The 18,036-nt window shown below is 43.5% G+C and overlaps 1 protein-coding gene across 3 annotated transcripts in view; it reads left to right on the top strand.

Moving 5' to 3' along the window:
* Positions 1–7,691: 7,691 nt before the first annotated feature.
* Positions 7,692–18,036, top strand: part of SH3PXD2A (SH3 and PX domains 2A) — a 378,257-nt gene continuing 367,912 nt past the window's right edge. For all 3 annotated transcript variants that reach the window (XM_073546581.1, XM_073546582.1, XM_073546580.1), the window contains exon 1: positions 7,692–8,087. In XM_073546581.1, coding sequence (XP_073402682.1) covers positions 8,016–8,087 — 72 coding nt within the window. In that variant the 5' untranslated portion in view covers positions 7,692–8,015. The remainder of the gene's footprint in view (positions 8,088–18,036) is intronic.

The raw sequence follows: 18,036 nt of genomic DNA, 5'->3' as shown, positions 1-18,036 counted from the left end.
CAGCTCCTCAGCAGTCAGGTTCAGAGCTCTCCCTGCTGGCCTGGAGTGGGGACTGTCTTGTGTGTTGGTTTAACTGCTAGAGAGATCCTTCGTTGCTCCCAAGCATGACATCACACTCCCTAGGAGGAAGGAAATGCCACTGTGGCGACCGTACTCCTGGGGGCGCCACAAGTGCACTGAGGCCCAGCCACTGCTAGATGATTCTGCTGGTACATTGACCCAGACCACTACATTCCCCTCGCACTCTACACAGCCAGAATCTGACCCTGATGAAACTCAGGTTCCCCTTCCCGCATACTATACCACCTTACACGGTGACAAAGAGGAAGGTGCAGATGAAAGTGCAGGTTGCTTGAGCAGGTGGGGGGGGGCCCGCCGTCAGACACCCAACCCCCACCCGCCGTCAGACACCCACCCCCCACCCACCGTCAGACACACTGCCGTACTATGAGGGGCCCTGTGCCAGTGCCGTTGCCAACGAGTGGGCCCCCCTTGCTTTCTCAGGATCACAGCACTTGCAAAGTTGAAATACTTACCTCTCCCTGCTCCACCGCCGTGACGTCTTCCGCGTTTCCTGACAGTGACATTCTGGTCAGAGAGCACGATGACATCACATCTGTATGCCCTCTGCCTAAACAGTCCAAGTGCAGTGAGATCGAAGATGGGGACGACGAGGAGTCGAGCATTAGAAATGGGGCCCATTATATATGAAGCATTATTTGGGCCCATAAGACAGTGAAGCTTCATCCATGGGGACCAACATATACTGTAGCATTATGTGGAGCTCATCAAATACTGTATGGAACATTATATGGGACAAATGATTCTGTATGGAGAAATATATGGGCCTCATTACTCTGTATGGCGCACTATGCGGTGGCCATAATACTGTATGGAGTAATATACTGTCCGTTTTTGGAGCTATTGGAGAATTTAAAATGGATATCAGTCATGTGATGTCAGAAGTGAAGTATTTTTCATTGTACTATACTGCTATTTCTCTACCGTATGAGAGGATCATGAATTGTGGCATGTGTTAACGGAGCCCTTTGACACTCTTTGGCCCTGGGCCCACGAATTCTGGAGCCAGCCCTACCCCCCCACAACTTTAGCCAAATAACCCCCAGTTTTCAATGCCTAACTATTATTATAAAGTAAATTAAGGTTGACAAGCTTAAGTAATAAGAATTGATGTTTTTGGCATTAAAATGGGCACTGTGGTTGTGTTTCCTGTCCTCCACTCACTGCCGACTTTTCTTCCCCATTGACTTGCATTGGGTTTCGTGTTTCAGTCGGCCTTCGACTTTTCACGATAATCAGCCGATTTCTTTCGACCCGAAAAAAGGCAAAGTCGCTCATCTCTAGTCAACCATACAAAGAAATAAATACACGCCCCCCAATGAAAAACCTCTGGGATTTCAGAGCTCAGACCTCCACCGATAAGAATGCTATAGCATATTCCACAACAGGTGAAAAGTGATCACTCACATTGGGCTCTTTTTACACAAAAAATAAATTTGTTTTAAAAATTTTAAATAAATAATTGATACCAAGTTTTAAAATACAGGTATGTGTAATTTTGTTTATTTGTTAACTTATAGCAATTGCTTTAGGAAGTGCTCATATATACTTTTTCTTGCAATTACAGCTGATTAAAAAGCATTGAACAAGTGTTTAATGAATGATCATTCCGCAGATACAGACATACACATTTTCCTTGATATTAGACATTTTTCAAAGCTACCAGAAATTTTCGATAGCACCAAATGAGCAATGCATGATGTAGTGCTAGAAGTGATTAGGTGTGTAACCCCCTACACAGTCAACTATTGGTGAGTATGAAACGAAAATTTTGCGCATATTGGGCGTCTTTGATCCACAAAATGATTGCGCATTGTCAATTCCAATTCCAAATCTTAAAGGGACAGTCAAATGCACGTTGCTGGTGCTCAGACTATGTATCACGACTCTGTTGTCGGATGTCTCAGAACAAGGGACTCCTTCCCTATCCCTAACGCTAGGGGTGCCCTAGCTCGCCCTGTTCCCCAGATTACTTCTGATGGTGAAGACGCCAGGACCACATACCATGCCTTAGCTCCTGAATCCGCCCTCAATCTGTACCCTTTCCCCACCAAGGGAATAGGGGAGCAGCAGTGTACCGTAATACACCAACCAGACTAACAAAGTAATATGAACAGGGATAACAAAAAATACAAACATACAAATATACTTACACATACAACAGAGGAATGCACCGGGGAGTGGCGGATGGGGTTAAACCAGAGTAGGAGAAGAAAGGGAAATATCACACACTCAATACCTACACTGAAAGGAAAGTAGTGAATAAAATCAAGTTTATTTAAATACATTGATAAAACCAAACCATCAAGGCGAATGAAAATAGTAAAAAGGTGAGAAAACACCTCAGCCCAGCTACTTCCCCGCAGCCTCTGGTTGCTTAGTTACCATAATGCCTATAGCCGCGGATTCTGCAAAATCACATGATTTTCATCCGATCTTATGGTATGTGTACCACATGACCGGACCCCTTTGCGGTCGTGTGACCGGAAGTTCCGTTGTGTCTTCATTGTCCCTAGTGTTGTTACCTCGGCTTTTTCAGCCCAGCCCCTTTATGGTCACATGACCACTGACTATGCAGTGACGGTGCCAGTGACGCGACCTGTACTGACGACTTCCTGATACCGAATTTCCTCTCTTATGACCATGTGACCATCACCTTGACAACGGCGTCAACACTGACTTGCGGCGAGCATGTGCGTCCTGGATTATAGACCTGTTTTCTTTCATTGACCTCTGGCACTATAAAAAGGTACCTTACCAGCATCTAACCACCTCTGGGTGAAGCATTTCATTGCGAAACGCGCGTAGGGTGTGATCGACGCCTGGACCTCTGCTTACTTTACTGGTAATGGATGTTATACCTTCTTTCTAATATGCAGGATTTGCATATTAGCTGTGCCTCACTATGAGCATTTTTTACTATTTAATGTACAACTATTATGACTATAATGGGGATTTTCATTGCTGGCTTGTCCTGAATTCCTTTTCTCTTTTCCCATAGTGAATATATGGTTGATCTTTTGTGGCTGTAACATTTTGGCTATATTTAGAAGCCCTGAATAACTGCACTTTACCTGGTGTTTATTTACATGCACCGTAAACAGCTTAGTATCCAGCATGTCTTTACATAGTCTGAATTGTTCCTTGCCAATAGTAAAAACATATTACTATTTAAAGTCCTTTAAACCCACATGGGATATACATTTTGCCTGTATTATTCTACTTGTATGTCATTGTTCATTGCCTGAATATATTGGTATATTTATTCCTTAACCATATTTGTCCAGGCTGTGCCACCCAATTACCTTATCTGTGTTTTCTCACCTTTTTTCATTCGCCTTGATGCGTTGGTTTTAAATAAACTTGATTTTATTCACTACTTGCCTTTCAGTGGAGCTTTTTTTTAGGTCTTTCTCTATTGGTTTATGCTTCATGGCAAGGTACAGGATATATATATATATATATATATATATATATATATATATATATATAGGAGTTTTATTATTTTTTTTTACACTCAAAACCTAGCAACAGTCACAGATAAATCCACCAAACTTCTCCAATAACCACCAGCAACAACCTCCAGCCATGCAGCATAAGTTAGCTCTGACAATGAGTGCTAGCCAGGACCTAGAATATATAGGGAATAGGAGTGGCTAACAGTGCACAGCAGAGAGCCTTAATGCTCCCAGGAGCTCTAAACAGAGCTGAGTAGCCCCTGGACTGCTAAAAGAAACTTGCACCAATTAATATGAAGGTGAAGTGCTTCTAACCAGTTCAGGAGTGGGAGAAATCGTTTCTATTTTAAATTTTCTCTGTTTCTCTCCTGGTTTTGTCTTACAAATACTGATATAAAATAGTGACCAAAATACTGCTGTGTGAACCTAGGTAAATAATTATCAGAACTTCCTCACAAATGCAAAAGCTTGTTTGAGCAAATTTGGACAAATTGGATCAGAGAAACAGTAGCTGAAAACACCCAATCTTACCCAATGGCAGAGGCCTGGAGTGAGAAGGATCGGGTTTGATAGATTTCATCGTGTCCAATCCTTTTGTCTCAGACTAGATAAGCTGCTGCCAGAGGAGTCTGACAGTGGCTTCAGTATGCATGTGTATGAAGGAGTGATGGCTATGTAATACGTATTGCCACCTTAACAAGGTTTCATAATTTCTATTGTTTTCTGAAAGTATTTGCTTGATATTTTATGTTTGACCAAGATTGTTTCCTTTCTCTGCCTTTGAACTCCCAATTTCCCCAACCAGCATCTGTCTCATTGTGTTACATGAACTCTGCCAGCCCTGACCTCAGATTTCTACTATCTCCTTGTGATTATCATGTCTAATTCCATGTCATGGAAATAACATCTACAAGTTCTCAGAAGTTGCTATTAGAGACTATGTAAGTGATAAACCCTGAGGATTCCTGTAAAAAAAATTACACCCGTTGTAAGGTACTTTTTTTTCAAGGAAAACTGAAAAATCCCAAAGACTCCTGGGCGTTTAGACCAAAGAAAAATCTAAATATTGCAAAGTGCGTCAAGGTTCTAGCTCAGACTATTGAAATTCTTGGTGGACTAGAGAACGAAAACATTCATGAGCAACTGCAAGTTTTTGTCTATCTTTGGTTTTATAGTACGAGATCAGTTACTTATTCAAATGTGAAAATCTTCTGTTTGCCCACTTTGATGCCAGTTCTGATGCCCAGAACTCATTTGGGCCATTCTGGAGGGACCTGGGTTTGATGTGAGGCATCACTATCTGTGTATTCTTAGTGTGAGATCAGTGGCCCAAAGTCATTTAACCCCTTAAAAACATCAGTTACTTATTCAAATGTGTGAAAATCTGCTGTTTGCCCACTTTGATGCCAATTCTGATGCTCAGAACCCATTTGAGCAAGGCTGGAGGGACTTGGATTTGATGCGGGGCATCACTCTGTATGTAAATGGTGGTGTGGAATCAGTGTCCCAAAATCATTTAAGCCTTTAAAATCATCAGTTACTTATTCAAATCTGTGAAAATGGTCTGTTTGCCCACTTTGATGCCAATTCTGATGCCCAGAACCCATTTGGGCCAGGCTGTAAGGACCTGGGTTTGATGCGGAGGGATTAATATCTGTGTATTTTTAGAGTGAGATCAGTGGCTTCAAGTCATTTAACCCCTTAAAAACATCAGTTACTTATTCAAAACTGTGAAAATTGGCTGTTTGCCCACTTTGATGCCAGTCCTGATGCCCAGAACTCATTTGGGCCATGCTGGAGGGACCTGGTTTTGATGTGGGCTCCTTGTTCTATATGTCTGCAGTGTGATATCAATGGCCCAAAGTCATTTAACCCTTTCAATAACGCCATTCGGTGCCCACTTTGATGCCCATTTTTGTGCCAATTTTGTAATATTTGTAACTGTTTTTAAGTGTAATCACATCAGGGCGCCTCGCTGCATTGTATGTTATTATTTGTGATGATTATTTTTTGTTGTTAAACCTTTAAAAAAAAACAGAAAAGAAAATATTGCCGAATAAGAAACTGGCAAGTAACATAGTAACATAGTAAAATAGTTATTAAGGTTGAAGGGAGACTTTAAGTCCATCTAGTTCAACCCATATCCTATCCTAACTTGCCCTAACATGTAAGAAACCAACTTCAGCTCCGAATAAGAAACTGGACGAGTAAGAAACCAACTTCAGCTCCGAATAAGAAACTGGACGAGTAAGAAACCAACTTCAGCTCCGAATAAGAAACTGACGAGTAAGAAACCAACTTCAGCTCCGAATAAGAAACTGGACAAGTAAGAAACCAACTTCAGTTCCGAATAAGAAACTGACAAATAAGAAACCAACTTCAGCTCCAAATAAGAAACTGACGAATAAGAAACAAACTTCAGCTCCGAATAAGAAACTGGACGAGTAAGAAACCAACTTCAGCTCCGAATAAGAAACTGGACAAGTAAGAAACCAACTTCAGCTCCGAATAAGAAACTGGACGAGTAAGAAACCAACTTCAGCTCCGAATAAGAAACTGGACGAGTAAGAAACCAACTTCAGCTCCGAATAAGAAACTGGACGAGAAAGAAACCAACTTCAGCTCCGAATAAGAAACTGGACGAGTAAGAAACCAACTTCAGCTCCGAATAAGAAACTGGACGAGTAAGAAACCAACTTCAGCTCCGAATAAGAAACTGGACGAGTAAGAAACCAACATCAGCTCCGAATAAGAAACTGGACGAGTAAGAAACCAACTTCAGCTCCGAATAAGAAACTGACGAGTAAGAAACCAACTTCAGCTCCGAATAAGAAACTGGACAAGTAAGAAACCAACTTCAGCTCCAAATAAGAAACTGACGAATAAGAAACAAACTTCAGCTCCGAATAAGAAACTGGACGAGTAAGAAACCAACTTCAGCTCCGAATAAGAAACTGACAAATAAGAAACCAACTTCAGCTCCAAATAAGAAACTGACGAATAAGAAACAAACTTCAGCTCCGAATAAGAAACTGGACGAGTAAGAAACCAACTTCAGCTCCGAATAAGAAACTGGACGAGTAAGAAACCAACTTCAGCTCCGAATAAGAAACTGGACGAGTAAGAAACCAACTTCAGCTCCGAATAAGAAACTGGACGAGTAAGAAACCAACTTCAGCTCCGAATAAGAAACTGGACGAGTAAGAAACCAACTTCAGCTCCGAATAAGAAACTGGACGAGTAAGAAACCAACTTCAGCTCCGAATAAGAAACTGGACGAGTAAGAAACCAACTTCAGCTCCGAATAAGAAACTGGACGAGTAAGAAACCAACTTCAGCTCCGAATAAGAAACTGGACGAGTAAGAAACCAACTTCAGCTCCAAATAAGAAACTGACGAATAAGAAACCAACTTCAGCTCCGAATAAGAAACTGGACAAGTAAGAAACCAACTTCAGCTCCGAATAAGAAACTGGACGAGTAAGAAACCAACTTCAGCTCCGAATAAGAAACTGGACAAGTAAGAAACCAACTTCAGCTCCGAATAAGAAACTGGACGAGTAAGAAACCAACTTCAGCTCCGAATAAGAAACTGGACGAGTAAGAAACCAACTTCAGCTCTGAATAAGAAACTGGACGAATAAGAAACCAACTTCAGCTCCGAATAAGAAACTGGACGAGTAAGAAACCAACTTCAGCTCCGAATAAGAAACTGGACGAGTAAGAAACCAACTTCAGCCTCGTTTCTCAGTTTGTATCTTGCTGGTGGGGTCTGAAGGCCAAGTGCAAGGAGCTTGAAGTACAAGCCCTGCAATATCTACTAACGATACCAAGGCTATGAGAAGAGATTGTAAGAATCATACTAAATTAACTTGCATTTATGCATTTCTTTTAAGCTAAAAGACTATATGGGTAGAATTTCCCTCCAATTTGTATTCCTCTTATTGTGCTTCCTGCAGAATTATATTCCTATGTTTCTAAATGCATTGCATTGGTTTCATTGCATTTGCTGTGATGATAGATGAGAAATCATAATGCAATGACAGTGGCCCCCACTTGTGACTGCTGCTGTACAGATATGCTCAGCTCTATCCATACAGGAGGAGTGGAGGAGGGTCACACATATGAAAGGCTGGGGGCGGGGAGCAGGCTTCACAGGGTAGGGAGCTGAGATCAGGAGCAGTCTTGGGAGACACAAGGACAGCTGAGAATCCCCTGCTGGTATCACCACCCTCTGCAGCACATGGCACATTGACCAACACTGTGCCTACAAAGCCAGGCCAGCTCCTGCAGCCAGCTCCTTGCTCCTGCCCTGCTCCTTCCCTGAATCCAGGCAGCAACAGCAGCACATGGCACCATAAGCAACCCCAGTGTGTGAGCTTCCTGTCCATGCTTCTATTTCTGAGCAGCTCCCAGCAATAATGTCATATTCCTAGAGAGCTCCAGCCTTCAGCTATCTGTGCACCCTCTCTCCAACATGATGTCTTATGGGGTGGTGGATGTGTGTGTCCAGGATGTGCAGAAGAGGAGGAATCCCTCCAAACACTATGTGAGTAGTGGGGTTCCCACGCTGACACTTCTGGATTTGGCCATATTTACAAACATGCTCACATTGTAGACAGCAATGTATCAGAGGAGATGCAGCTTGATACAATTGTTTACCCTGTGTCTGCTGTAAGCATGTAGGCACACAGCTTATGGATTCAGTGCTGTATCTGTTGTATGTATTTTGGGCTGTAATTTATGATGTTGAATACCTGGTGTTTTCTAGATATTGATATCCCGTGTTATTTTATGTGGTGTGCTTAGCTCTCACTATAAACATACAGAAAATCCTGATGGATGTCAGAAGCTGCAATCTAGTGACATGTGTCCGATGCCTTATAAAACTTGAATCTTAAAAGGTGTGTGTGGAAAGTTATGAATGATAACTGTACATAGAGTTCATTGCTTTCGCTTGTATACAATTTTTTTGGACCACTTTTTGGCAGGATTCCGAGGGAGAATCAATTCAGTCTTCTAAGACTAGGGTCACAGCAGTGAATTTTCTTTCATCCCAGAGTTTGATCGTACAGTGATCCGATTTACTTGGAATGTGGAGAAGATGGGGAAAAAAAAATGTCTCCAGTCTGTCAATCCATGAAATCGCACTGCACTTTGATGCCTTCCAAGTGCAGTCTGATGTTTTCCACGAACTCATTGAATTTCATGGCCGAGTGCAGTCCGAATATCAGATTCAAATTGTGCATGCTGCCATATTTTTCTGATTCTGTAAAAGGAAAAAACGGACAAGTGCACGGCCCAGTAGAATAATATTGGTCCAAGAACGATTCAGTGTTTTGTTGGACCGAGAGTCCATGTCGCCTGCATGAGTCGTAATACCCATTTACTAGTTTCTTACAGCAGATATTGGTGACAATATGACTTGTTTATACTGTAAAGCTATGTCCCTACATGTGGATAAAACAAATGCTTGGGAACAAAAACAGCTGCATCCTCCTTTGTGGTCACTAAGATCAGCTGTCACAGTCCAAGGCTCAGTGATCTATAGGCTGTAATACATCATGTGGAGTAGTCTGAGCTGCCCTAATTCCTAAAAGTGGATTTAATTGAGTTTAACACTACTGAGTAAGGATAGTAGGATTTTGTGGACTCCCCAGACAGTCGCCCCGAGGGGGGTGAAACAATTTATATGAAGAGATAGAGATGGAGGCGGAAGCTGCCCATTGGTGACTTACAACATAATCTTGTTTGTAACCCTACCAGCTGCTGTACATGTATCAGGCGTGAGGTCTCATGTACTTCATGGCTTGAAGTTTTATCTTCTTCCACCTATACTTTCCTGATACATTTATTGTTTTTCTTTTCCTATGAATGGGATTTATTGTACGGACACTGGTTTATGTATTCAAGTCACATCCTGGCATGCAACTGTGCTCCAAATGTCCCATTTCCTAAGTCACAAATATAATGTAGAGAGGAAGACAGGCATGGCTGTTTAAGGCTGCATGCATATTGTTGGCTATGACTACAAAGCCGAATGAGTGAGCTCTGTCCAACACTGCCCTATTATGTCCCATAATGAAAGATTGCACAAAGAAGCCTTTAAGAAGATCTGCAAACTTATTTATCATTATATGTAAGATATTATACCTGTGTATGATTAATTCTGCTCTCCATTGATCATTCCATTTGGGGGTTCAGTCTACGTATCCAAAAAATGGTACCCCCGCGCATCAATTCACTAGAATGAGGTAAACAGAAGCTAAAATATGAAATTTTCACCCCCTGTCTGACCTCAAATCTGGTAAAGTCCATTTATTTTTTTTTACCCGGACACCATCCTATAGTCTACTGTGACAGCAAAGGCGAACACCACTGGAAAGGTTCAGAGTTCTAAGCTTCATGTATTAGGCTCCCGTCACCAATTTTTTTAGTGTCTGAACAATTACCGCCACCATTATCATCGCCTTTGCCGCATTCCGCAATCTTGTATATTATTTCCTGACTCCCCCCTGTCGACCCCCCAAAATTCCTTCTGAATTGCTACCGCACTGTATGTTACTCCGGACGGTCCAGTCCGATGGACATCATTGCTGTGGCGATGGTCCCTCCACTCTTTTGCTAAACGCCGTCCTCTGGCTTTGATGTGGATGACGCGTCCTGGGTCATCCACATAGCACAAAGAAATCTCGCGCCTGTGTAAGCAGGTGGACGAATGCAGTAACGCAGGGGATGCAGAACAAGGGCTACCACACAGTGTGGTTTAACTTATAACAATAGTGAACTCCTTGCAGGGAGATAACAGTTAATTAACAGTAGAATTATGATATAACACAACAGTCTTATTAATAAACTTCACTTATCGTGACTTCATTGTCCTTAATCGCATGCAGTCCGATGAGACTTGTAATACCGGCAGCGGCCTGCACGGCGACCTCAGGCGCTACTTGCCAACAGACGCTCCAGCTTCTGGCAGCAACGGGCGTTCACCGGTGCCCATTGAGCCCCTAGTCCATCCGTTTATAACGCCAAGATGGGAAGTGCTGTAGATTTCTCTGATCGGTGCTTGCTCCGCTGCACGCCTGCCAAGGACCAAGGAGGGGAAACGCACCTCTCGATCCTGCACCTGGCACTCAATTCTCAATTCGAGCATCGCACACTGTTTGGCTGAGCACCCGACACTCTGCGCGCTCACTGACTCTTGGGGGTCCTCAAGTAGCCTGTCTCAGAGAACAGCTCTGCACTCTTTCTCTCGCCCCTGAGCATGGTACACCTCTGCTTCCTCTCCCTTCCGGCGGGAAACTGGACTCTTTGCCCGCGCTTCCTGCTCTCTCCCCGGTCTCACCACGCCCCCTCTCACCAGGTCATGGGTCCTGTCTGCTTACCCATTATTTCCCCCAGCAACACTGGGTGAAGCCTCGACAGTTTCGGACCTGATATCGCATAAGTACCCGCAGCCTGGTCTTCCTCCTTACACCTGTGTCGAAGCTTATCCGGTGCACTTTGTTCTGCCCTACCGCGGGCATGTGAAGTTATGTTTTAGGATCTGGAGATGGACAGACTCCACAGCAATGACACCCATCGGACAGTCCAGATTTACATACAGCGCCAGAGCAATTCAAAAGATATTTTTGGGGGATTACAGGGGGAGTCAGGAGATACTGTACAAGTTTGTGGAATGCAGCACAGGCGCTGATAAAGGTGATGGTACTTGTTCAGATACTAAAAACTGGTGACCGGATCCTTTTTAAGTCAATGGATGTGTTGGAGCCAGGTCTCAATTCAGTTTTACAGCTTTTTAGGCAGAATCCCGGTATGGAATCTTCGAGAGCGTAACGTCAACTTTCCCATTTATCTTTTGTTGTATTCACCCCGTTAATAGAATGAGGTTGATCTTTTTCATGCCGAAGACTTGTGAGTATGAAGAGTAATCTAAGGTTCAGTATAAACATGGTGAGATGTGGGGTCTTGGAGGAAGCTTTGTGTATTGTAGAAACAGTATGTAGGATGTCCATCGGAAGAGTAATGTTCCCTGGTGATTTGCTCTGACATAGACGTACAGAATGTGTGTGTGCAGTTAATAAACTGCTTCTCACTGATGATACCAGTCTACAGCATTTTCTTGAACGTGTTTATATGAGCAAGTGGGTTTCAATTGCTTAAAACTATGGACATTCTATACAATAATCTATAGCAGGAAAATTTGGGTCAGTTATCCATTACAGCGTCTCAGGTGGTAGCCGCCACCAGAGGTTATAGCATGAAATTAAACTAAAAGCTCCTCTCAAATCCCATTCCGACCATGTGAACAACTGTCAGGACCCATTTCTATGTGATGTAATATAGTAGTGGCATATTAGTGTCCATACAACAGCTGCAATAACTGGACTCCACCTGATTCCACTGAACCATACTTATAAGCCAATGCTCTGGGTATTTGGTGCCCAAAACTGTTTAAAATGTGAATGTAATTAAAAGTTTTCCCATTTTTGATTTCTTTGGGGGAAAGAGTAACAGACAGTAGTTTTCAAATAAAGCGATTACAGATTGCATGCAAAATACAGGTTTTGGTTAACTCAGTAACAGTAGAAAATAATTTCTCCACTGTGCTTTAAAATTCTATATCCATAAAGCATGACTCCAACATTTTCTTTTATTGCACCGCTGGAGTGGTGCCTTAGATGTAAGTCCCTTTCCCTCTGTCTGATACTCATTTGTCATCCTCTTCATTCTTTTCGGGCGCCACTTCAGTCCGTCTCCGGTGAAAAGTTACCTGTCGGCACGCTCCGGTTTCTGCTGGAGCTCGTCGGAGGTTACTTTTCAATACCAGTCTATGAGCGCCTTGTTCTGTCCTCGCTCTGGCTCTTATAGACTTGTATTGAGTGCTTGTGACGTACAGTAGCTTCTGACTTCCGGACAGTGAGAAGCTACTGTCACAAAATGGTGTTGCGGGACCGGAGTGGCATTGGTAAAAAGTGAAGACGTCGGAAGGTGAGTATAAGAACTGGGGCAGGGGGCGTACATTTAAAGGGCCACTCCAGTGGTTACAAAAATAACCCCTCTGGAGTGGTGCTTTAATTTTGTAATATGAAGCCTTAGCAAATCTTTCTAGTAGATTTAACATATTGAGTTGATAAGGTCGCTCTGAGATATAATTATGTCTACTTCATATAAAATTCTATATCATCACTCAATAATCACATTTGGGAGGGTATCTCTTAATATCATAGTGTCACAGTTTTTAAGGTTGAAGGTACATTCATCGAGTTCAACCCATATCCAAACAAGTTGATGCAGAAGAAGACTTGCCCCATGAGATGGGACAGATGCTAATTGCTGCAAACTAGGGGAAAATTCCTTACCTATTCCACATACGGCATAAGACTAGTTCACCGGATCAGCGTCCCACCACAGAATACAATGCCCATAACCTGTATCGTCATTCATATACGCTAAGTCGTACTTTAATCTGTAGTCTCTTGTTGGTGTGCAGTGTCTCAAGCATGTGTGAAGTGTACACAACAGGAAATCAATCCCGTAGATGAAGCCCCATGACAAAGCCTTGTGTATGAAGCCTTTACTCTGACTTGCAGGAGTCCACTATTTTACAGTAACGAATTGTAGCCAGTTAATATTCAGTATATGGCGTATGCCACCACATCGGTGCACCAATATTAGTAAATATTCCTTATAGTATATCAGATCATATCTGTATATTCAGGTCACGTTCAGTAGGACACTCTGCTGTCCCTCATCAAGGTCATAAAAATGATTTGGTGCTTACAGAAGTATTACTTTACTAATGTCTATTTATAACACCTGAGTCAAAGGAGCTATGGGCTCAAAGGTCTCCTTCCATTTCTAGCTGGTGCAATGTACGTAGGCTTTGAGCAAACAGTCAGAATCAATACAAACGTAACCACCCTGCAATATCTACTGTTATAATTTTTTTTCATTAAAGACTTTCCATATGGTTTATTAAAGGTGAATTTGACCTTACAATGGATGAGTTGATGCCCATACAGAATGGAAGTAAACTGGATAATAATTTCATTGTACCCAGAGCAGACATACCTTCTTATTGTGGGACGCGAGAACATTAAGTTCTTCTATCTGCATTCAAGTGCTCAGACCACCAGAGAGAGGGATGCCAAGTATCAAGGTGGCTGCACACGACCATATCACAGCTTTATAACCTCAGCCTCTAAGTTGTATGATCTTGTAATGCCGCTTTTAGACTTTTATAGGGGCTTAATATCTCCATATCCCTCTGATTTCATAAAGAGGTATGTGCAGCTTTTTTCGTGATATTCTACATAAATTAAATAATGTTGTCCAGGTCCCTGGGGTGGGGGAAGCCATCAGGTTTCTCATACCCTTACCGGATCAGGTATTGCGGTCTGTATATGAACCATAATTTTCGTTTGTGTGAACCCAGACTTATCGTGCAAACAGACCTGGACTTAAGATTTCAGTGGCCACTATGGTAGTAGCCTATGTGGAAGCTGGAAGCAAGAGTTCTCAAGGCAGGCCTCATTCTCATCTGTGAGCCTTGCTGTGGCTTTCGGATCTGGAGAGGTTGAGTTAAATGGATTGTCCAGATAGCTGTTATTATTTTATAAGTAGGAAATATGATGAGTAAGAAAGTGTTGTCTGCGTTTTGGACAACCCCTTTAAGGTTTGTTGAGGATGGGACTGAGTGAGAAAAGTGAAATTTTCAGGCTTTCTATTGAAAATTGGTTCATGTTGCAGTATGGTTGATTGTTCAAAATTGTGAGTAAACAACTTTGTGATGCTTGTTCAAACTGTGGCAAATAACAGGTGTGGGCAACATGAAAATCACACCTTAAACCAGATAAAAAGTTGACTCAATCTTTGCATTGTGTGTCTGTGTGTGCCACAGAGAACTGTCTGAGGCCTCTAGAACCAAAATTGTTGAAAAATATCAACAATCTCTAGGTTATAAGTCCATCTCAAGATGCTCCTTTGTCCACTTTGCGCAACATAATCAAGAAGTTTACAACCCGTGGCACTGTAGCTAATCTCCCTGGACGTGGAAACAATTTGTTGGCACCCTTCTGGTAAAGTAGGAAAAGCCCACAATGGTCACCGAATTAACTTGAAACTGACAACATTTACTGAATATTAACTAATGAAAATCAGACATTGTTTTGAATTGCGGTTCAACAAATATTTACAAAATCAAACTAATAAAAATGGTGTGAACAAAATTGATGGCACCCTTAGAAAAGATTGAAAATAATTTGGCTATAGGGAAATGCTAAACTAAAGGTACTGTCACACTTAGCGATGTACCAGCGATCCCGACCACGATATGACGCGGTCAGGATCGCTGGTACATCGCTAAGTGGTCGCTAGTGAGCTGCCACACAGGCAGATCTCACCAGCGACATCGCTGGGGACGGGGGTCGCTACTTACCTGTCACACTAGGCGATCCTGCGTCCTCCCGCCCGGCTCCACACTCGTCGCTCGTCTCTCCACAGGAAGCGCCGCAGGAAGCTGACGACGAGAAGCGGTCCAGGACGTTCTCGCGCGATCAGCGATGACCAGCGGGGGAGCAGGTCGTAGGTAAGTATCAGACATAGCGATATCGCTAGCAATATCGCTATAACGTCACAAGTTATAGCGATATTGCTAGCGATATCGCTTAGTGTGACAGTACCTTAAGGTGTGTCCTATAATTAGCATCATCACAGGGGTCTACAATCTTGTAATCAGTGTGCTTATACAGTATATAGGGTGAAAAATAGTCACTGTTCTGTTCAGTATCATGCTGTGTATCACACAGAACATTGCCCAAAGAAAGCTAAGTAGAGTGAGTTGTATCAGGAGAATAGAAAGCAAATTATAGACAAATATGTTAAAGGTAAAGGCTGTAAGACCTTTTCCAAACAGCTTAATGTTTCTTTTTCTACAGTTGCACATATTATTCAGAAGTTTTAAGGTCTACAGGACTGTAGCCAACCTTCTTTGATATGTCCGCAAGAGTAAAATCGATGACAAATTGAAGAGACGGATAATACGAATACGAATCGTAACCAAGGAGCTCAGAATACTTCCAAAATGATTAGCGGTAAACTCCAAGGTCAAGGTAGATCAGTGTCAGATTGCACCATCTGTTGCTGGCTTGGCCAAAGTGGACTTCATCGAAGGCAACTGAGAAGGAAGCCAAAGCTGAAAGAAAATCATAAGCAAAAGCATAAGCAAATCCTAAAACCGCAAGACTGGAATTTCACAAAATGTACCGTATTTTCCGGTGTATAAGACGACTTTTTAACCCCTTAAAATCTGTCAAAAAGTCGGGGGTCGTCTTATACGCCGGTATCGCCTTATACAGCAGTCGTGGAGCAGTCTGCGGTTGGCGGTCGCCTTATACGGCGGTTGTGGAGGGGTCAGCACATATGGTGGTTGTCACGTGCCCCGTCGTGAGTGACACGGCCAGCAGGCCGGTAGCTAATACAATAACACAAAGGGAATAGGGGAAAACCTGGGCAACAATAACAATGGTGGCCCTGCGATAGGGAAACGGGGAAGTGGAGACCTCCTGCACTCCCCTGAATCAGTGTCTCTACACTCCTAACGGTTCCGCACCGGGCGACGATCAGGAACCTCAAAACCCTGACTCGCCCTGCACCTAAACCCTCACTAGGGAATTGGTCGGTGCGGAAACTAATCCCACCACTGCACTAAACACACATAAGGAAAAGTGACAAAACAGGGCAACACCACTTAGCTTTGCTCTGTTGCTTACGCTCCCAGCAACAGAACCCACCACCTGCGTGCATCTTTTCCTCCACCGTGACTGACATCTGGGGTGTGCGCTGTCCAGAAACGGACCTTCACAGCATCATAGTGCAGCCTTGGAGCAAACAGAGTCCACACCTGCGTGCAACTGTCCAGAAACAGAGTCCCGCGAACGAGTCCAGCTTTTCTGCCAAAAAGTCCAGCATGCTTGAGATCCAGCTCTCAGCAACCAAGTCCAGCATTTTGAGTGCAACTCTACACCGCAGCTGCCACTCCACCAATCCATGCACAAACTCCCTACTGACACCATAACTGCGACTCCACCACGCCATGCCAGCATTCCTTGCAGACACCATAGCTAACACTCCTGGACTCTCACTGAGCCGCCCGTGACTCTCCTTTAGCTCCATCCTTCACCCAGGCTTGCTTGCAAATGAAGACTTTATCACCAACAGTGATTGACACACCTAATACTCTCTTATAGAGCACTCACACCTGTAACATAATTACGTGCACAAACTAAGGTAACCAGAGTGTAATGACCCTAATGGCCACCGAGGGGAAAACTACAACTGAAATCACCACAGTGCAATGACCCTAATGGCCACCGGGGGCAAAACCACCTTTGGCACACAGCCAAGGGAAAAAAAAGGTTACTTTGTGCATTTACTCTGTCAGATCCAACCTGGATCATGCCGTGTCACTCAGGACGGGGCACGTGACAGTGGGGGGGAGCGGCGAGGGGGCACTTTACCGGGGAAACAAGCTGCTGGCGTCCCAGGTATGGAGAGAGCAGCGCTGTGCCCTGAAGACACGCCTCTTTCATCTGTCTGTCCTGCCCTTGTATCTTCTCTGACACTTGGATCGTGCACATGCTCGCCTCTACCACTTCAGTCCTGAGGAGCGAGTGAGGCAAAGAAACAAGGGCGGGCCAGATGGATAAAAGAGGCATGGTTTTCTGGGCACGCTGGAAGTACAAGGGATGCAGTCTTGGGGACTGGGAGGGGGCTGGGCAGGATGGAGCGCAGACGGGTGTTTTTCTGGACACAGCGCTCTCTGGAGGTATCAGTAATAGGTACAGGGGATGCGCTCTATCTTGGGCACTGAGGGGCTGGACAGGCAGGGAGAGCTGACTAATCCAAGCAGGATTTATACAACAGCCGGCCAATCACTGGTAAGGTACATTGGCTGGCTGTTGTATGCTGGATACCAGTACATCACCAGTATCTCTACCTGTTCACCAGTACATACAGTACAATACAAATGTCCAGCAGTCTAAACCCCATCAAGGCTCAACCAGCAAGAAGAAAGAAATATGAAGCCAGTTTTAAACTTAAAGTTGCAAACTTTGCCATGGAACATAATAACTGCACTGTTGCAAGACAATATGGAGTAACAGATGGTTCGGGACTGGAAAGCAAATGAAAAAGAATTAAAGAGTATGCCGAGGGGTAAGTGTGCATTAAGAAGAGGCTCCCCACATTGGCCAGAACTTGAAAAACGTAGCAGACATGGTGAATGAGCCTCGCCAAAACGGTTATGTAGTGACACAAAATCAAATACGTTTGTTTGCACTTCAGTGGGCCAAATCTAACCCAGATCACAGCATCAGCTTTAAGGCTACTGTATCCTGGTGTACTAGGTTTATGGCAAGGCATAATATGGTACTGAGGCAAAAGACAAAAATTGCCCAAAAATTACCTGCAGATCTTGATAGCAAGCTAAATAG

Source organism: Dendrobates tinctorius, unplaced genomic scaffold (assembly GCF_039654945.1).
Source record: "Dendrobates tinctorius isolate UK_male_01 unplaced genomic scaffold, ASM3965494v1 ptg000149l, whole genome shotgun sequence".
In the NCBI taxonomy this organism is placed as follows: Eukaryota; Metazoa; Chordata; class Amphibia; order Anura; family Dendrobatidae; genus Dendrobates; species Dendrobates tinctorius.
The sequence above is the reverse complement of the archived record's forward strand: the minus strand, read 5'-3'. Positions and strand labels throughout refer to the sequence as shown.